Below are 21,828 nucleotides of genomic sequence, written 5' to 3'. Positions count from 1 at the left end.
TCTCGTGAACGTATCGCTAGCTAGGTATTTTGTCTGTATTTCACGAGTCCCTACGTGCGTGCCGATGTATCATATGTAACAAAAGGGTGGGATGGGGGTCTGGGAGTCCAGCTTCAGTAGCTTTTGGACACAATGTGCATAGAAGCCCCCCTTTATCCCCAAGAGGTGTATTTTGGTGATCTGTTAACTCAACACAAGAAGATTACTATAGACACAACAAACTTCAGCGTCCCCTTTACTTGTATACCTGTTTATTTGTTCGACCGTTTTTGTTTGTTTGGGGTTTAACGTCCTCGTAGCAGCCAGGGTCACATGAAGACGGGTTGTATACATGCATAATGTATCTTTCATAATGTTGCTCTATTATACATACGCTTAAGAGAGGATTTCTTACATATTCTTCCCTCACCTCCTTTTTTTCATTCTTGCATGTATTGCATTTGATGGAAAAAAATCGTTGTGACTCTATACAGTTTCCAGTAGAATATATTGTATATCTAAAGTAATATATCCTACTTAATAAACCACAACGTTTAGTTCGACTATTACGTAGTTTTGGTTTAACAAGTCTGATGACGTTGCACACAGCTTTGGGAATTCATATGTTCCGTTGTCTTTGACGTCATAGACAGCAAACACGACATCTGTCATAATGCACCAACATGACAGATGAATACACTAGCAACATTGCAGATTTAGGACTAGCTGAAAAGTCGAGCTTTGGAAACTTCCGGTCTATCACAGAAAATGATGTACGCTTCTCCAGCGACTAGACCATATCAAAGCGATTGCGCAGGTCGCCCTCTTATATGACATACCTATTCCAACAGTCATGGGGAACAAAAGAAGTACCGTCGGATTGGAAACTAGTCACTACAACAGCTATCTACATGAACGACGACCGTAACCAAGCTATATCTTCTGTAAGACAGTGGAGCACATCAACCACATCATTTGTATGCACCGTTCTTCGAAGGAGAACCCTCGATATGATAAATTAAGATTCTTTTTGACGCTCTCTTAAAATCCTTACCGGCATGTGTGTTTTACCTGTTTTTACCTCTTCTCAGAACAGGCAATAGGAAAACTATTATTAAGGCCTGTCTACAATAGAAAACTGATTGGACAATCAGTCTTAAATTGTCTCCTCAATCCCGAAGTTAATTTCAGAATCAGTCAGTTCCCACGAGTACATGGATAATAGACGCTGCACGGTGCCTATGTGATGTTCCTTACCGTATGTGACATACAAGACAAGACGTTCATCACCAGTGTTGAGATACTCAGACATCTGTTTAGAGATATGAGCAGTGACTAGCTCTTTGTCATAAATTTCGCCGTAAAAGTCAAGATATATAACAGTCCCTGCTTCACACGGCATGCTGGTCGTGGCTGAAATCAACAATGGAGCGTTGAAACACTTTTGATCTTCATCTTTCGTGACACTGGCAAACAGTTTAGCGTTCGAGTTAAATATGCGATCAATGTTAGACACCACCAACTGATACGGAACGCATTTGACCACGATTCTTTTCTCTGGAAATAGATTATGTTTTGCATGACGAGAGAGGAAGATTTTTTCCAGGAGTTTTGCATCTACTATATCCAGAGGTGTGAGTTGGACATCAGATGCCAGAGCTGTACGTTTGAGGGTATGGTTTGTAGTTTTGAAGATGGCCACGTTCTAAAAAGAAACAATACTTTCAGACTACATTTTAACAAACAGACAGATTGCGATATATTTTGTTTGCATACCACTGTTTTCATTTCATGTTTACCGGCTTTATGCGATGATCGAGATGGATTTGAGACTGTCACATTCCCCATAATTGCCAAGGATTATTGAAAATTATACTTCTTTCTTCCTATAACTATTATCCAGAAAGAATAACCCCAGTGACGCGGATACGTGATAATATTCATCAATAACGAGTCAGTTGATTATTAAGTCATAGAATAACAGTAAAGGTGCCTTACACTTAAAAACTATCTGTTTCAATACCAACTGTATATATCTGTAACCTTTATATAATTGCAGTCGAATGCTTGAACGAATACAATGTTAACATTTCAATTGTGTATAAAAGCAGGTGATTTACTCGCTGAAATACGACAAGGGCCCCTTTCTTCTGTAAGCGACCCAGGACAGACGAATTCGTCGTACAATACACACTCCTCTCCGCGCTTCTGGCAAGAATGTTGAAGCAGTATTTTTTCTTCTGCGAGAGGATTCCCCTGCCCACGTATTCCTCCCGTACTCTCGCAGATTGCATCAACACACTTTGCCCATCATCAATGACCGCAGCGAACATGAAGCTTATCTTTAAAAGAAAGAAATTTGTTATATATCTTACAATTACCCGTATTTATGATATTCGACTATTTATGTACATTTCACACTGTCTTGTTTTTATTGGATTTCATAACATTCACAAGAACTTGTTCCTTGTTTTCCATGGAAATGTTTCTTTATAGGAATATTTGACATTATTTTACACTCAACTGTGTTCAACTTCGTTCTGTTATTGAGTAGGCTTTCTTTTTCACGAAAATGCAAACAGTGTAAAAATATAAGGCTGTGGATTGATTTGGAGCATATTTTGTAAAACGCACGACAAGGACCAATGGGAATATACTGTGGATGAAATTGTAATTATGATTTAGTCCCTGTGAACAATAGCATTGTTGAATTCGGTTGCAGGATTACCAGCCGACAATTGGCATAGCTTTAGGGACAAACTGTGTCCCTCCATTAGACGATTTGTTTTCATATGAGGCTGAATTTTCGAAAAGCATACTAGGTCTTACAATTTAATTTCCGATTTATGTTATCTGTAAATTACAAGAAAGTATTGATCATGACAGTGTATCCTTACCGAACTTGAAATCTGAAAATCTACAGACTCTTTTATATCAAACCTGAATGTCCCTTTGCATATACCATTTTTCCTTGTATACATTTCTACATTAAAATGAGTGCATATCTCAACACGTCCAAACACCGTATTTCCATAAACGATTCTGTTACCACGTATCAACAATATATAAATATATAATCAGTACCAGGTGAATGAAGAGGTGATTCTAACACTCACCTTGAATTAACTTTCAAGCACGCACTGCTTTCCATGTTATGATAACCATACTCCGTGAGTTATGTTGTGACAGGGCTTTATCTAATCACTGAATATTAAAATATGTTAAAGTGTTCTATTTTCCCAAGCAAACACAAACAGACTTACCATTGTATTACCTATGTATCCAGCTATTCCTGTATTGTGTTTCAGTAGATCGTGGTATTCACTTGGTATGTAATCCAGCCCGCCATACAGATGTTTCCGTATAGATACCACCTCATCATAGTCGTCAGCTGTCGTCTGTCGGAAGTGTAACCCAACTACCCAAGACTTTTGTAATTCATACAACCACTGGAAATATTTCGTATTTAGCACACGTAATGCCATGGCAACTATGTGTTCAGGTCTGGCTATAGAACTGTTCGGTTTGTAAAAGACTGGCCGGATGAAACCAGTGGTGCAGGCTATACTAACAGATTGGACATGATTTTTTTGGTGGCGGCTGGGACGAATAGCCGGTCGCCATCACGTGACTACACCGGCCCAATTGAAAAGGAGATGGTAACTTAGTCAGAGGTTTCCGTCACATGTTGTGTTGTGTCACGTTTTGTTCGTGATTCAATGTGATACTACATGCTACACTTATGTAAATTTTATCTTATAATATTGCAATCGATGTCAATGAGTGTCATATTATAAACCCAATCATTACTATAATGTAATGGAAAGCACGTTGTAAACTCCTTATCTCCGTTTACAGGCCACGTTGTATTACATAGCGATGAGACTAATCAGTCAATAAATGGACATGTGTTTGTAGCAACACCACTTACTACCAAATTACATGGGATTCTGTGGATCTACCAAACGTTTTAGAAATTGTCGTTTTTTCTTGTTCTGTAGCATTTGCAAGCTATCTCAGTCAATCATAAACTATACAGGACTATCCCTTTGTCTTGACATGCCTGTCTGCCTTCCAGCCAGCCTGTTATAACAAGCTATGATACATGTACTGTATACGATAACATAAAATGGTAAAAAATGGTTATACAAAATCTGTAACGCCTAGATCTAATAAGACATTGAAATGGTATGTATGCTTGGCTTTTAATGGCATCAATACTGAAAAATGATCTCAAAATCAAAAAACAACAACATTGCCACAAGGCACAACTACGCATACAACACTGTGTATTTTACAGTGCATTATGCACAATCTAGACATTTTTGTTAATATATTTGAAAAATGAAAGCAGCAACAACACAACCAAGATGATGCATCATGCAAAGGAACGTTCAGTTAAACCCGGATGACTGAGATATTGATAGCTTGTGACAGTTCAAACTTGATTTTTATGAAACAGTATAACAACACTCATCTTGTTTCAGTCGATATACGATTCATTATTCAGTTAGTCAATACCTATGCAAACCAAATAGTTATATTAACCAAAGGTTATCATTTTTTCATAATAACTTATTTATAGATGACTTTTCTGTAACCTGTATACAGTAGACTGAAGCTATTGCACATAACGATTGTATCTGGGTCAACAGATACATGTATTCATCGTATGATGTCCCCTGTTAGCAGAGTAATAACACTATACCATACATTTTCTATATATATAAAATGGATTAATTCAACCAATGTGACGACACGTGGAACAATATAATGACATCACAATGCAAATGCATGTTGACAATAAAATATTAGTAACGTTTTTAGATCACCCGGCACGAAGGACAAAATGTGCTTATGCCCTTGCGCGTAATCCGTTGTCCGTCCGTTCGTCGTTATTTTTCTTTTCTTTAAACAACCTCTTCTCAATAACCAATAGGCATAGGGTGGCAATATTTGGTCAATCGCATGCTTGCATGAAGAGCTAAACAGCTTATTTAAATGAATGACCTTGACTGATTTCTAAGATCACAGGGGTCAAACGTGTAAGAATCTTAAAACAACCTCTTCTCATAAATGTCAAGAGTAATGATAGCTGGGCTTTAAAACCTTTGGATAAAGGGCTACCGATTTAGATCAAATGAATGACCTCCTTGACCCACTTTTACGGTCACAAGGGTCAAATGTTTAAAAAAATAAAAAAAAATCCAATATCTTCTAATTAACAAAATAAAGTACAGAATGATGGAACATTGTCAGCAATATGCTAAACTGAATGGATTCTGTTTGTTCAAATGAATGACCTTAACGAACTTTCAAAGTCACATGAGTCAAATTTGTTAAATCATAAAATAACTATTTTTTTAACCATCCCTTGATGATCATATCAAGCCAGTAGCTTGCTGAGATGAATGGCTGGCAAATATGTTCAGATGAATGACCTTGACCCACTTCCAAGCTCAACATTGTCGAATGCGTGAATCTCTAAATCAATTTCTTCTTTATAACAAAAAAGGTCCAGGGTGGTGATATTTGCCCTTTATCCTAATTTAGTCCATTTCGATATACTCGAACGCGGTCCACCTTTAAAGTTAATGGTGCGAGATTGATAACAGGGGAGAGATACAGGACCATTGAACATCATGCTCGTCTTAAAATATGTAAATGTTTATTGACGGACTACTTGAGGAAAACGAACACAACTATTTACAATTATTCAATAATTTTCAGTATTTGGAACAGGGTTATAAATGTCAGTGAGAAGTACAATTGTGAAATACATGCATTGACAGGGAATGCTGCACTCTGTATTGTACAGAAATTTGAATTGCGGTATAACCTGTATGTATTTCTTTAGGAACAGGACTTTAAATAACTTATGCTGACCCTATTTCATTGCGGAGGTCTATATATCGATAATGCACAGCTACAACCAATTACATACCCACTACTGCTGGAATATTGCCAGCATATTTCTTTAAATGTCTGAGTCTAAATACGACTACGACTGTTCAGCAATTCTATGTGGTGTAGTTCAGTTTAAAACGACAGACATTGACAGTCATAATCGTGTCCATCGATCATTGGTTAAACAACAACTCGATGTGTATCCCTTACCAGGAAGTGATATTAGCGTGTTTTGTAAGTCAGGCGACTGGTGAAACGAGAGGAAATGGACGGTAAGTCTTACTTGTTTTATGCTTAACATTTACCAGCATAGAAACACCTATATGTATGTTAATAATTGTCTAATCATATTACATGGTAAGTTTGGGGGGTTGGTGAAAAAGCTGTTCTAGTTTACTAGTAAACGAGTTCTGACTGGTATACCTTCGCATTTCAACTGTAAGTCGTTTTACAAAAGAACTGATGAAAAATTAAGAACTTGTTAAAATAGTCATAAATTGATTGCTTGAAAAGATCAACAGAAGAAATGCCGTACAAAAATGCGACCACATATCGTTTTACAAACAACAGATACGAAGAACAAATTACTCAATATTAATTTGGTTAAGTATTGTTTAACGTCCTATCAACAGCTATGGTCATTTATGGACGGCCCTCCTGTGTGCAATATGCATGAGTTTAGTGTATGCGTGTGTGTTTTGGGAGGTTGTGATATGTTTCTGTTCGTCTCCTTGTGATAGCGCGGAACTGATACCGACTTTATAGTGCTACCTCACTGAAACATACTGCCGAAGATACCCAACAGGACATCCCACCCGGTCACATTATACTGACAACGGGCGAACCAGTCGTCCAGCTTCAAAATGGCTGACCGTTAAGCAGGAGTAGAAACTACCATTTTTACAGACTCCGGTATGTCTGGGCCAGGGGACAGAACCCAAAGCCTTCCTCACAGGGGCAAACGCTCAACTAAAGGCTAAAAGTGAGGCATTGTCAAGGAAGACATTAGGAAGGAGAAAGTTGTTAAAAAAGAAGAGAAAAGATAAGATCCCAAATTTAGTCGCCTCTTACGATCATACAATGGCTCGGGGCAGAAGGTACAAATATCACACCCTACCTGCAGGGACCACTCACTATTACTATATATTACTCATAAGACTACTTTGTTAGAACATTATATAATGTTCAGCACTTCTTCTATTTCCTCTGAGCCTACTTATGGATTTTGTTCCATGATTTGACACTGATCATTAGATGAGCATTTCACGAACTGCTGATCATTAGATTAATATTTTTGAAACTCATTAGATGAAATTAGACATTTAATTTATATGTGTTTGTTAGGATTTCTAACGCACCGATACTTAATGATAACAAATATCTTATTATTCAAACGAAACTTAACCACAACAATGCTTACAAATTGGACTTTCTTGCAGTTTTGTCTAGAAATATTGTTGAATTTACTTTGAATGGTGGCACAACAAAATTATTGCATTATATAGAGGATCTTTCAACTCTAAATAAGGTTGACATATAAAACATGGATCACATGTTGATAGTGATAACATGCGACATATGAAATTTGATTTGTATAAAACACTATAGAACATTCATCTTGCTTCAACCCTTGTTTTATTTATTTACAAATTATTATTCAATAATATAAGACTATTTCGTTCCCTGGGGTGTAGGATGGGAAATCCCGAGAAAGGAATTTCCCTGTCCTACACCCTTGGTATGAAGGAGTATTTTTCTCTGATTGCAACTACCAGAATAGGCTTGGAAACCATGAAAACGCGTGTGGACAGGCTACCATTTAAAAAGCATATATTTAGCCCTAAGGGTTTTTGACGAAAACGAATATGTCGGCCAGATTTTGCATAACCCATACTTGCGGAGGAAAAAATATCGCATGTTACTAACGTGTACGGTAATCACATCGAAACATTTTTTAATTCATCATGTCGCCTTTTCCGCGTTTCAGCATTAGAGTTTTCAAATTTCGTGACGTCACATCATTATTTAGTCATTGTGACGTCATGTCACGCGAAATGGGGTGTAAACTAGTCATTTCTTACGGAAATGAGATATATGACTATATATTTGAAGAACCGTGTGTATCGACCACAGTTTTTTCCTATTCTCCAAAAAAACTATTGTTAGATGAATTCTGTAATCTTCAAATTAAATATCAGGGACGATTTTGACTACGTTGACGATTGTGTCAAGAATCTTCATTCCTTGTTGTGTGTTTCGTATTAGCATTAACGAATACGTGATATTTGATTTTAAAGTGTATTTTATAGACGATGATATTTGATTAAGCAGATAATTACATAACGGTAAAACTCATTGTAAGTGAACAACGACAATTTCACGTTATTTTGTCGATTGTATGAGCATGGTGAATATAAGCCGTGTGCATTTTACATCTAAATGTTCGATAAAGTGCATGGATTTAACTTGCAGCCCATTATCATTACGCTATTTATACCGTATACAAATATGTGAATAAGAATAAAAGTTTGGTTATAGGTTATTCAGGTGCTTTACATATTGGTCGAGGTAAATCCTGAACGCCCATGATTTAATTTAGATTCTCGTGTTCGTCCTTGCAACAGGAATGACGTTATTTTGTTATGTAAATGATATGAACAGGAAAGAATACACACTGTATTTCCAAATAGTTGTTGTACAAAGCACTCTTGAAATTTAAAGGCACAAAGTAGTTACCTTTAAAATATTTTATAAACTGAGCAATTATCTCCAAACGATATCCTTTACCAACATACCACATATATTAAACTAGTAAAGTAACAGTGTGTCGCTCAAACTACAGCTTACTGCCTTCATTTGTGAAGTATTTGAGTATTTAACTGACAACAATAAAGAACAATAAGATTTCTGTAAATGTCTCCCAGTCTAAACACGATTACCACTCTGTAGATCAAACAACTACTATCATAGTTTTTTTCCTTCAATGCTCCGAGAGTTTAATAAACTCTCACCTACTACAGTACAAGCAACCTCCCTTTACATTTTTAAGAAACTTATAAACATGTCAAATATCAGTGAAGAGGAAGATGTGAGCGTTTCAAATGTATTCAAAAATAAAGGATCAAGGAAGGGTAATATCATACTTTGTCAGCTTAGAAATGGATGTAGCAACTTAAATTTTGACCTATATATTGATCATTTAAAAGATAATCCTATGTGTTCTTGTGATTTAAACCATGAAACTGTCTCACATTTTTTTTCTTCACTGTCCTCTGTTTTCAGTCCAAAGAGCATTACTAAAAAATGAACTTGAACTTATTGGAAACCATAACCATTGTCATCTCACCAACTTACTATATGGCTGTCAAATATGTAACGAAGGTGTAAATATGGAAATTCTTAGCTTTATCCTAAAATATATAGTTAAAACTAAAAGATTTGTTGAATATCGAGTATAATACCAGGCAATTTGACACATTTTGAGTTAATATATATACACATGTATATATATTTGTAGATAATAACACTTATTTATAAAAACAACATCCATTCGTACAGGAGTGCATCTCTGGCTGGTTATCATGATATTGTTATGCTTTCCTTTTATATTCTCCCATACTACTTATATCTTTAATTTTTAATGTACATACTTAAGCTTTGTATTTATGAGCTTCATTATCCTTGCGTGTACTTTGTACATGTATACAAGATTATATATGCATTATGCCCTTTGCTAACAAAATCATTATCATTTGTATTTTGGAATTTTATGTAAAAAGGAATATTACAAGCAGTTATATATCTGGTAAATACGGTAATGTTGATTCGTGTATTTCATTAACAGTACTGCATGTGTATTCAATATTTTTTAACAATAATAATGTTTACCAATATCACAATCATGATTATGGTCAGTGTACATTTTGTGGATTTTGTTCACTTTGTCAAGTATATGTATTCAATATCATTGCGATGTGTATTCTTGATTTTTGTATTTATTTTTAGCATTATCAGAATTATGAGTATTGCATATTTTCTGCGCAATTTTAGTTGAAGGTGTATCTTATATTTAGAAACTAATGTCATATCTGTAACGAATATTATGTAAAAATGACCAGGATCATTCCGTTTTTGTATACACAATTCCTACATACCTACATAACTCATATTGTATGATTTGTTTACAAGATTGTGATAAAGTGTGTTTTAGAATTTTGAAGATAGTATTTGATTGAATCATACGAAATAAATGTTATAACTGACATACTTGCACATATTACTTATAGATAAACAATCTGTTATATTTAGTAAGCATCGACTCTATTCCCAACTAATACATATTCACCGACCGTATTATTGTAAGGCTGTATTGTGTGTACTTTAGACTATACTACCGTATTGACGGCTCTTTTCAATTGGTGCATTGTGTCGAATAGTGCTGAACAAAACACACTGGAAATATAAAGGCCGTTTAAAGGCACAAACTGGTTACCTATAGAATGTTTTATAAACTGATCAATTATCTCCAAACGATATAATTTCCGTGACCACCCGACAATGAATGGAAAATTCAAATCTTCTGACTTTATCTTAAATGACATGTTTTTACTGTGTATACATATTACCCAACGTTTGTTTAGCTAGCCATGAATATATAGCTTGTCTTATTAAGTGTTTGCATTGTCATGCGTCATTCACCAGGTTTATCATCTTTCTAAGGTAGGATTGATATTTACTTGATCTTATTCAGTTGTTTACAAAAACATGAGAAATAAGAGTAATCAAATTGCTGCAGAGGGCGAGAGCAAAACGAGTTCAAGTCATCTCCTCATCTGGTAAAAGATCGTTGAAATATGAATTTTCCTTTCAAGCTTGAACAAAACATTATAACCACTTATAATTAACTTTTTTTCATAAAAATACAAAATATTTAAACAAAGCGGTTCAGGGTCTAAGCTAAAAAACGAACAAATAAAATGTGACTAAATGCAGTATATTTGATCACAAATAAATGAACAACAAGGAAATGAAAGCATCACAATATCAAAAACAACACGTTCAGGTGGGCCGTGGAATATAATTATAATTATAACAAAAGCAGCCGAATTTGACTTTTTCTTTTATTAAATGTCATAATGATTAAACTTTAAAATGGCAGTTATGAAACAGTATCCCTAAACAGTCAGGTTCTTGTATCAACGTTAGTCAAACATTTCATTGTAGGTCAGAAAGTAGCACTCTGGGTATTTAAAAGGCTAATTAAAGCTGAAGTCGAGTTATTTATAGATGCTCATTTCTATACTGTGCGTTTTCTACAAACAGGATTATTAAACGACCACCGATCAAAGAATCCTTCTGACGATACTCGCCTACAAACATACAAACGACATCACCGTTTTTTATATGGGTATTATGTACTTTTCCTTTTGAATTAACTTGTGACCGAAGACGCACAGATGAACTGGCATTTTATTAATTTAAAGCGTGACAATTTCGTCAGGTAATATGATTGATTTTCATGATATGTGATCTATCTATTATATTAGGTATGGAACTGTGAAACAGATATTATTGAGCAGAGACAACGATCATTTTAATTGCGGAACACAGAAGATTTAAGGATAAGCATTCGTTTCGAAACTTCTAAACCAACATGTAATCACACATTCGTCCATTCGGAGACGTATGGACGAGGAAATGATGGAAACACCCATTCGGAGTGATCTTGTTCTGGTAAGTTATGGAGACAAAGTTTATTCACAGTAGTACCTCGTTTATCTGGGGGAAATAATTGTGTGTTTTGTTTTAAAATAATTGTTCCACAATATGTTATATTCTGCATTTTAGGATTGGACAAGATAATAAATTGGTCTTTCAAAGAAAAAGGAGTGCACTTAGGTGTTAAGTCTAGACATCGATAGAAGAATTTATCAAAAATAAAAAAGGAATGTTTTTATTGTACAACATGCATGTCATTTTTATTTATATTTTTTTTTTGTGAATGGCGGAATGCTTTTTATGCGCCCGTCAAACATCTTGACGGGACGTATTATGGTATGGGGAGCGGTTGCTATCGGTCATTCCGCCCGTCCGTCCGTCCGTTCGTCCGAACTTTGGTTTCCGCAAGATAATTTGCTTAAATATGGTTCAATTTTGATGAAACATGTTATGCATGTACACTATATGAAGACTGAGGCTAAGTTTGGGATTGAGTAAAATCCATGTATGATTACTCACGACGCAATAATAACTTGAATGCTGACAGCAGTTTACACACTCGCCTCGCTGGGTAATACTGTCGGTGTTTAAGCTCGCACACACCGACTGTTGTCTAAAAACATATCGACTGGACCCAACTACTTTGCTGTGCATACGACTGTTACCATCACCCGGTTACACACGTGTGTATTTATTTAAGCATTGAACTGTTTTTGTATGGTATTTGTGTTCTATTTGAATGACACAGCTTTGCAAGCAAACAACATAGTGCGCGCTAGCGCATTATGATTTGTTTGCTTGCAAATCTGTGTATTAACGTTTTATGTGCCTATTATGTTCCTTTTTGACTGATAATTTATATTTAAAATTAAAAATTCCCGCCTTATTGACAGTCCACACAATTTCGTTCAAAAATTTTAACAGCGTATTGTCGCGTGCTGATTGGCAAACAAAGTAGTAGTTTGCAATTTTAACAAACACTTCAATTTTATTCCACAATTCAGTATCAATACAATTGCGTATGATATGTCTATAGGGTGAATCCGACCTTGACCTCCACGAGGGAGTTATTTTTGGAAGTTAATTTGAAAGTTTCTCTTTGCTCATTTTGTGAAGAATCCAGACGTGAATTTATGTGTTGAGTGTACGGAAATCTGACTACAGTCGGTTGATTCTATATCAGCCTCGTTATTTGACATGTCGTGATCAAAAACTGAGGAAACCGTTGCTGCGCGACGCGCGAAACTGATACCGTTTGAAGTGAGTGATCTTGCGACGGAGCATAGGGGTTCGTTACAAATGTCTGAAATGTTTATGTGCGCTGTGACCCATATCAGTAGGTCTGTAACATATGTGTCAGTAGGTCTATAGAATATGTATATTTCAGACATTTGTAACGAACCCCTGTTGATCAGTGCAGTGTAACTGACGATATTTCTGATAAATTGCATGAGTGTTAAAATTGTTTCCATTGCCGGCATTGGTGATTTCGACCGATGAGCATTTTTACAATGACATTGTCAAGTCTCACAATGCCCAGCGATATTTCAGCAGCCGCCATGTTTATTTACATTGGATATTGTAGTTCCGGTCAGTGTTGTATTAATACGCTAAGAATTGTGTCTCGTGATGCATGGTAATTAAAGTCCCATGAACGACACAGCTTTCAAAGAGGTTATATAGTGACAATGCCATGCAAATGTAAATATTAAAGCATACACCACAGACAACTGTTCAGATATCTTATGTTGCTCATTCAATCAACTTTATTGCATTTAGACATCCAGAAATACAGGACCGCTAGCAATACAGCAATTAACAAACAAATCAAATGATAACATTTACCTGAAACAATTTATGCAGTTTACAAGCCTGTTTTCCAAAATTCAGACGACTTTTTGATAAAGAGGCCCGTTTGCGGCCTTCATTTTTGAAATAATGATGAAACTTTATAAAAACAATGAGTCTCTTCACTTTTTTAGGTACCTCAAAGTCCTGTAAAGTAAATATAGGCCCCAGTTCCTGCAACAGTTTTGGGTCATTAGATGAAATGCATACCTTCTAATTAGGTATTACAAAATTTGCATAGTCGGGAGTTGTCGAGGATCTTCTTATTTCAACCAACTTCGATTTCTAAATTATGGTTGCTCAATCTAATATTCAAAATAAGGTAGTGATAGGTAGCTTAAATTTCCTCTTTATAAATAACTCATACAATACAATGTATAAAGGTGATCTACTCGTGTTTGTTTTAATTAAAACATAACCACAGTGTGACACTATATTTGGTAAACAGTGATTTGGAATTAATGCCAGTGCATCAATAACATCCAGCTCTGTTAAGTCATACGTAAACTTTGCTTCGATCTCTCATCATTTTACTATCACTTCCTTTACCGACAGTCCTAGCAACCGTAAGCTAAAAATAGATCATATCGGACAGGTGACATAACCACACACGGCTTCAGCACTGATGTACCGATAAACTGACTCGCTGGGTTTATTCAAGGTAATATTGCCTCGGCAGTAATAAGCATACTGTGCTCTGATTCATTGGTTAATGGTTTATGCACAGTAATATTGTCAAAGATTGGTTTGGTTTTATTTTGTTTAACATCCTACTTACAGCAAAGATAATTTAAGGACGTGCCTCCATGTGTGTTGTGTAAGCGTTCATGTATGTATATGTGTGCCGGGGACAGGGTATGTTGGTTTCTTGCCTCCTTGTGATAGAGCAGATCTGATGCCGACTTTACAGTGCTATCCCACTGAAATATCATGCCGAAGGCACCCAGCACAGCATTCCACCTGGTCACATTATACTGGCAACGGATGAACCAGTTGTTGCAATTAACCTTACAGCTGAACGTTAAGCAGGGAATAACAACTACCAATTTTAAAGACTTTGTAATGTCCTGGCCTGGGGACAGAACCCACTGTCTTTCTATCCTGGGCAAATGCTCCACATTAAAGCCAGAAGTGAAGAATTGCCAAGCAAGGCGCTAGGAAATTTGAAGTAGTTAAAAAGAGAAAGACGGATAAAAATCCCAAATGTTGCAATGGGTGTTGCAGATTTATATTAGTCGTTTTTGTATCCCCAAGTAGAGGGCACTAAAGTAAATACCCAATTCTGCAGGTGTTCCCACCTTAGTCGCCTCTAACGATTCATGCAGTAGATAACAGCAGGTGTATTCTTTTCTCGATCCCAGACCTGCAGAGGATTATTGTAAAGAAGCCCGGATTCTGACGAAACTTGGTTAATATTTTTATTTTACTATGACAAAGGCTCAGCAAAAATGTGAGCAAAACCTGCACATAATTTATTTGCGATTCTGATGAGACTTCGTCAATGTTTACACTTCGTCTAATAGTAAAATCTCCCTGTTAAAAACGAACAATGAATTTGCCTTTGGTTTAAATTGTGTAGAATGAATAGATTATTGGCAAAAAGGGTTTGAAATGAATACAAATGGCGACCATTCCTATGATTTTTTTTTAAAGTTAAAAAGGTTCTATGAAATAAATGTATTCCTTTAAGTTAAGTTGGTCAAAACAGTATATATTCATTTCACCACATTCCAGAAATTATTCTCTACTTTAATGAGTAAAACAGTACAAATGTAGGTTTTTTTTTCTCTTTACAAATTTCCATATTTTTACACTATTATTGACAATAATGCACAAAGAATCCCTCGTGTGTGTGCTATTAGGCGCCAATGTAGTTGAGCCGGAGCTCACAACAGATTCATTGTCATGCTGACTCTCACATAATTACGCAAAAAAAGCCAATTTATAAATCTGCGTTAGTCGTCCGGAATATGTCCTCGTTATCTGTTCTAAAACCGAGTGTATCCGTGGTCGCTAAATTCAAGTGTGTCGCATGACTGCAGTTTTGGGGATAAAATAGTACTTTGTGTATGACGTCATCACAATATGTTCTCATTTTCAGGTCTATTTCTTGATAAACTGTAAACATAAACCAATAAAATGTGTGTTATAAAAATGTCAAATTATTCCGAAATGTCTATTTTTACTTTTCGGTTATTTTTATTTGATTATTCTGGTAATATTTTATTTCATCATATAATCAGTTTAGGGTTTACTGTAGTGTGTGTTTTATACGTTTTCTGTTTTCAATCGTTTTAATGCAGTACTCAAGCAAATATAACAACCCTTGACGTCACCACTATGCCGAAAGCTAAAGACAAAAGGATTTTGTCTAGAATCAGCCCAACAATGTCCCAGTCGAGTGATTCTTTGTCAGGAGTCGGTTACCGTACAGGCTGTAAAAAATCGCAACATACAAGTGAGTGATATGAAAAGAGTAGAATTGTTGATCTGCAACTCATTGTTATATGTGATTATTTCACAGGAAAGTATCAAAAGTGATAATGTTCACCATGATGTCACCACAACATTCAAAAGTCAATTTTTACAAAAGTTACAACATTTGACACTTTCAAACGAAATTTACGAAAATCGAAATAATTTCAATTCTGTAGCTGCCGAGCTACATTTGCTATTTGTGAGCAGATTCCTAAACCTCAAATCAAAACAAATGTAACATTCTGTTTATCATATACGTTAAATTGAAACTTGTCACTTTATTAACAAATACCTGCATCACATCAATCTCATTAAATGGAAACGGATGGAAATTGTATGTACATTGGAATGCTGCTCGGCAGATTATCAAAAAAAGTTTGTAAATAGTAATACAGAGAGTGTCCAAAACATCCGCATGTTCATCGCCATATTCATGTTACCGCAAAAGACTGGATGTCCGTCTGGTGGTGAGGGTATTGTTGTTTTTTAATAAACGTTGATTTGATATACACGTGTGTTGTTATCAAATGATAGTTTTTAGCCATTGACAAATAATAAACTGTCGTTACAAATTCGCTATGATGTGATGCTACCTGTTGTAAGTTAGTGAATCAGTGTTGAATATATATGGATAGTTTATGACGTCATAGTTTCTACTTCAGATATACAGTCTGAAGAATCGCCTTGAAGAGATGAAAGTACTAAAGACTAGTTGTTTAGTTTTTTTTATCTTTTTATATTATTCTTCGTCCGTAAAGATCACTTTTTCTGCATAATATATATATATATATATATATATATATTGCTTACTCAGTATAGTACAATATGTAAAATGACAAGAACTAGTGTCTTTTAAATTGATAAATAAACGTAAAACCATATTATTTAATTTGTTTAAATCTTCGACAGGAATGCATGCAGAAACAAATTTACGCAGTATTTCTGACTTCCCACAGTTCCACCCTGTTACCAAGGAAGCGACAGACAGTATTGCTCCAGTGTCAGCTTGTCTGTTATCGTCTGACCAGCAGAACATGTCCGAAAGTAAGTGGTTTACCACGGTATGACGATTTGAACGACTGAACAGATGTACTGATTTCATCAATATTTTAAGTTAGATATTCCTTAATAACTCTTCTATAGATAAATAGTCAACAGGCTATCGATAACCTGAATCATAATAAAGGAAATATGTCTCTGTATCTGTAAAGATATATTTGTGTGTGTGTGTTTTGTGTGTGGTGGTGGTGGTGGTGGTGGTGGGTAAAATGTTTGCGATTGTTGTACATAGAAGACATTAAAGTAGTTCAATTTGTGCAGTACACTGTTATTCACATTGTAAGTATGATTATATGCAGCTAGAATACCATTTCATGTCGACTTGGAGACTGTAAACGTGCTTTTTGAAACTGAATGTCGACGACGATGCCGGAATAACAGTTTCTTTTTCAAAAGTCACATAAACAATGCTTTTGAATTGTCATGTTAGAAGTAGGGAAAGAAAAACTGCATCAATCATTAACTAATAAAATGTTCATGTTTCTAATATTTGAAGCAGTATTTGCATTTGACTTGCATATACAGGTTTTACAACAGGAAAAAGAAAAAGGGATGATATCGACCCAGGCAGTAACAAAAATCCTAAATCACACCAGAGCACGAAACATTCGTTGAGATCTGTTACAGAAATGGTTAAAACCAACATCAAGATCCACAGGGCAGAGGAAAGTACAAGTTCGAGCAGCAGTAGCAGCAGCTTTGTTACTGGTGAGTCCAACACAATCAATATCTTGAGTAAAAAAAAACTCCCACTGAGCAGTAACAAACAGATCCGTATGCATTTCATTTTCGGTCCTCATATCCTTGTATGAGCAGACAATCGCTGTACAATCTGACACAGTATGAACGAGATGTGGACAATCTGACAAGGTGTTAGCTGGGTGAGGTACCTCTGGCCAGAGAGTTGCCAACGAGAGAAGACAAATCTGAAAGGGATACAGCAAGGGAGGCAACTATGATACATGAAAATGTCGTACTTTAGAAACATACATTCCTTGCTTCGTACTGTAGATAAAGATTGATAATTTAATAAAGACATTACTAGAACTGAACCTTACTTCAGCTAAGGCAGAACTATTTATAATTTGTTGTTACATAAGGTTAGTTAGTGCATCAATATAGTACCTGCACTGCCTACCTAGTACACTGCTGTATGTGAAAAATACCAAGAACGATCAGATTTAGCTTTCTACTTCGTTTGGGGATTAAGTAAAACTGCTTTTATAAATACAGTTTTATTTATCTTTGAAAGGAGTACATGATCATTTTAACTCGCCGAGCGTCGCTGGTACTTCGCAGTCTAGATGTGCTATTAAGAAAGAAACAGACAGCCATTCTTTATGGTCATTCGATGACTGGACATGTACGAGTAGCAGTAGCAGCAGCAGCAGCAGCAGCAGCTTCATTACAGGTAAAGTCCCACAAAATAAATACTCTGGTTTGAACACTGTCCCCTTTACCAGCAAAATATGCAGAAATTCTGGACATAAATTATTCTTTATTTGTCGACCTTCATCTCCATTGTTTGGCAAAATATCAACCTACCATTTGACACAGTATTAACGAGGCGTGGAAACTCTGACAGGACCATTTTGAAGGATTTGTAGCAAGGGGAGGCAACTATGATTTATGATTGGGCCGTTCTCGAAAAATAAAAAGACATTGCAAATACTGTCACCGTATCGTAGATAAAAAAATATTATATTACATAAATGCTTGACAGTTCGATAAGGATATTGCTACTGCTGAAAGCGACTTTACCGACATAAAAAAGTGAAGCACTTCCAGTTACATTCAAATTTCATGAAATTACCCTAAAAACTGTTATCTCTGTCGTAATTGGGGGACATATTGTTTTACCTTATTTAAAAAAAAAGATAAATTATGAATTATCCCATAACGCCAATCGTTTTACAAAATATCTCTTATGTTGGAGCTTTTATTAGATCAACCGTACATGTTTTTGTTAAAATCTTTTCAGTCTGATACACAGTTTTACCTAGCTTCAGGAAGTAACACCCCTTTTAAGTAATAATTCCTAAACACTTGAATTGTGCTATCAACTGAACATCTGAAAAAGAAACTGGAAACCTAACATAGGTTATCATCACCATAATCATCATCATCGTCATCACACAATCCTCCTCCTTCTCCTCATCATACAATCGTCATGATTAATCATCATTCCATATGAAAATCCAGCATAGCCACCCTTGGCCTTTCAGTTGGAGATATTGTATTTACAGGCTTCTCTCAAATCGATGTAATTCATGTTACACGTTGAGCCTCTTGTTTTGTTTTATTAACATTTTTTGTTTTGTGTTTTTTTTTCTGTAAATATTGGGGGTGTACTCTGAAGATATCATCTTTAATAATTTTTTATTAAGTGACTTATAATTTTATGTTTTATGAAATCGTTTACACATTGCTCATTGTGACTGTTGTAAGGTCTAGCTGGTTGTTTTTCTAGCTCCTCTTTCACTTATCGCCTTACTTCAGATTCTTCACATTTCCTATCTACTGCCTGTTCCAGATTTCGTATCCTGCTTCGTATTCCTTCATGATTTCTTTACACCTCTTCTCTATTTTAAAGTCTGTAAAAAGATTCTTTTCCACAGTTACTCTACATGGAGCACACAACCACATGGAGTCCGAATCAGCTTTGCCGAGAAATTTAGTGCATAAATGACCCCGACATTTCTGTCATTCCTACACTTTAGCAACATATTCGTCAAATATTTTCATACACATCTTGAATATCCATGACTCATCTTTGCATGGGGTTATAAAGCTACTATAAGATGTTTGTCACATTGATCCTGACTTTCCTCCTTTATCTCCTCGGGTTTTGGCTCTAGTCCCCGTGCCTCCGGATCCGGCAGCGGTTTGCTAGTTTACAACGTCGTTGGCGTTGCTAGCAATAATGACTGCCAAGTTTTTTTCGTTTTCTTCTCGTCCTTCACCGGGAAATTTCAGGAATTACACTTTTCAATAATGATGGAAACTGAGTGTCCTCTAAACGACCTTGTAAATGTTACACCGCTAAAATCATCGAAAATAAACTCCTATCATCGAAGCGTCAAAGAAAAGCGGCCGTTGTCGCTGACACCGGAAGTTAATTTTTCATGTTATGCATTAATTTCACTGAAATGGTTTTCATTTTATCAAATTATGAACAGATAGACAATATCACAACAAACCTCAATTCAAATATTCGATCATATTTTATTCTTTTATTTCCGATACTTACGAAACAACAACAAAATATTGATTGATAGTTTGCATTTGAATTTGTCTGAATACTGACTTTAATTAAAAACCATCAGGCTTGTTTTCAGTATATATAGATATGTAAATGTAGTGTTGAAACATATTGTTTGATGCTTCCGGACGAAAACTAAATTCAATAATAAGGGCAAAATGCAGCTAGTGAAGTAAGTCTGTACGCACGCATATCTACGCTCTTATCATGATGCAACGTAACATTTGTTACGTTTTTTGAATGTTACAGAGCGGAATCCCGCAAGAGCACCGCATCAGGTGGTCATAAAGGAGGAGCATATCTCAGATGACCAGCGTCCCCATGTTGAATACGAACAGCCATCACATCGGCGTAAGTATGTTTACAATGATAGATGGACCTACAATTATAAGTCCCTCATCGTTGTCCGCGGGGGTGACTATATGTTTTCATTCCGTCTGTTCTCCCGTACGCCCTTCCTTCTGTTCTATCGTCCTCTCGTTCGAGATGTTGTCCGGAACATATCTTCTATACTTTTTCACCTGGTGTTTTCAGTTTTAGTGTACAATGACATATTGGGATGGCGGAAAGCAAACTTAAGCTCACCATGACCTCACTGATACCTATGACTTTGCTTTGACCTTTGAACTTACCTTTTGAAAATTTAGAAATCATAACCAGTGGGGGACTTTGGTTTGCCTTGCAATACTTTCCCTTGTTTTACATAAAATCCTCCTTATGTATGGCTCCGCTCTGTGAGTTACGTTTAATGATTTTGATAAATCTACGTATTTTGAATACAGATGAACCTTATAAAAAGAGTAAACATAAAAAGGTGCCCGGTAGAGACAAAAAAAGAAGACACAGGAAATCTTCCAGATCCGAATCAATGTTGGAAGTAGGATATCGTCATATTGAAGAGGGTAGTAGAAGTGAGTTGTCTCCATGTTTATCACATTTACGTAAGTCCTTTAGATCGTGATTAATTACACTGAAATGGTTTTCATTTTATCAAACTATGGACAGATAGAAAATAACACAACAAACCTGAATTCAAGTATTTTATTATATTTCATTCTTTTATTACCGATACTTACGAGAATACGACAAAATCTTGCTCCGTAGTTTGTATTGGAATTTCTCTGAATTCTGACCATAATTGAAAACCACGAAAATCGTATTCAGTTAAAACATATTGTTAATCTTGGTATAGTTCATATTTTCCCATAGTACTGCTGCCTCCGGACGAAAACTAAATTGAATGATAAGGGCAAAATGCAGCTAGTGAAGTAAGTCTGTACTCACGCATATTTACGCTCTTATCATGATGCAACACAATATTTGTTACTTCTTTTGAATGGTACAGAGCGGAATCCCGCAAGAGCACCGCATCAGGTGGTCATAAAGGAGGAGCATATCTCAGATGACCAGCGTCCCCATGTTGAATACGAACAGCCATCACATCGGCGTAAGTATGTTTACAATGATAGATGGACCTACAATTATAAGTCCCTCATCGTTGTCCGCGGGGGTGACTATATGTTTTCATTCCGTCTGTTCTCCCGTACGCCCTTCCTTCTGTTCTATCGTCCTCTCGT

General features: G+C 35.9%; 2 protein-coding genes across 2 annotated transcripts in view; one reads left to right on the top strand and one right to left on the bottom strand.

Moving 5' to 3' along the window:
* Nucleotides 1-239: 239 nt before the first annotated feature.
* LOC110453550 (histidine N-acetyltransferase-like) lies at nt 240-3,851 on the bottom strand. The gene is made up of 3 exons (XM_021502528.1): nt 3,243-3,851; nt 2,100-2,321; nt 240-1,684 (listed from the first exon to the last, which is right to left on the bottom strand). Exons 1-3 carry the CDS (start codon nt 3,462-3,464, stop codon nt 1,136-1,138), a joined length of 993 nt encoding a protein of 330 aa, XP_021358203.1. The 5' UTR covers nt 3,465-3,851; the 3' UTR covers nt 240-1,135.
* A 2,148-nt stretch (nt 3,852-5,999) lies between these two features.
* Nucleotides 6,000-21,828, top strand: part of LOC110453535 (uncharacterized protein DDB_G0271670-like) — an 18,879-nt gene continuing 3,050 nt past the window's right edge. The window contains exons 1-8 of the mRNA XM_021502511.1: nt 6,000-6,158; nt 11,433-11,619; nt 15,756-15,910; nt 16,840-16,974; nt 17,515-17,697; nt 18,242-18,400; nt 20,501-20,602; nt 21,597-21,698. Of these exons, the coding sequence (XP_021358186.1) occupies nt 15,793-15,910; nt 16,840-16,974; nt 17,515-17,697; nt 18,242-18,400; nt 20,501-20,602; nt 21,597-21,698 (799 nt within the window). The 5' untranslated portion in view covers nt 6,000-6,158; nt 11,433-11,619; nt 15,756-15,792. The remainder of the gene's footprint in view (nt 6,159-11,432; nt 11,620-15,755; nt 15,911-16,839; nt 16,975-17,514; nt 17,698-18,241; nt 18,401-20,500; nt 20,603-21,596; nt 21,699-21,828) is intronic.

This window comes from Mizuhopecten yessoensis, unplaced genomic scaffold (assembly GCF_002113885.1).
Source record: "Mizuhopecten yessoensis strain PY_sf001 unplaced genomic scaffold, ASM211388v2 scaffold7443, whole genome shotgun sequence".
NCBI lineage: Eukaryota > Metazoa > Mollusca > Bivalvia > Pectinida > Pectinidae > Mizuhopecten > Mizuhopecten yessoensis.
The sequence above is the reverse complement of the archived record's forward strand: the minus strand, read 5'-3'. Positions and strand labels throughout refer to the sequence as shown.

Excerpts from the sequence above, each read along its gene's own strand:
- LOC110453550 (XM_021502528.1), bottom strand. The coding sequence starts at position 3,464 with ATGGCATTACGTGTGCTAAATACGAAATATTTCCAGTGGTTGTATGAA. Across the intron at positions 2,322-3,242 it reads GATACATAGGTAATACAATG|ATAAGCTTCATGTTCGCTGC; the intron begins GTAAGTCTGTTT and ends TTTCTTTTAAAG. Across the intron at positions 1,685-2,099 it reads CCCTTGTCGTATTTCAGCGA|AACGTGGCCATCTTCAAAAC; the intron begins GTAAATCACCTG and ends GTTTCTTTTTAG.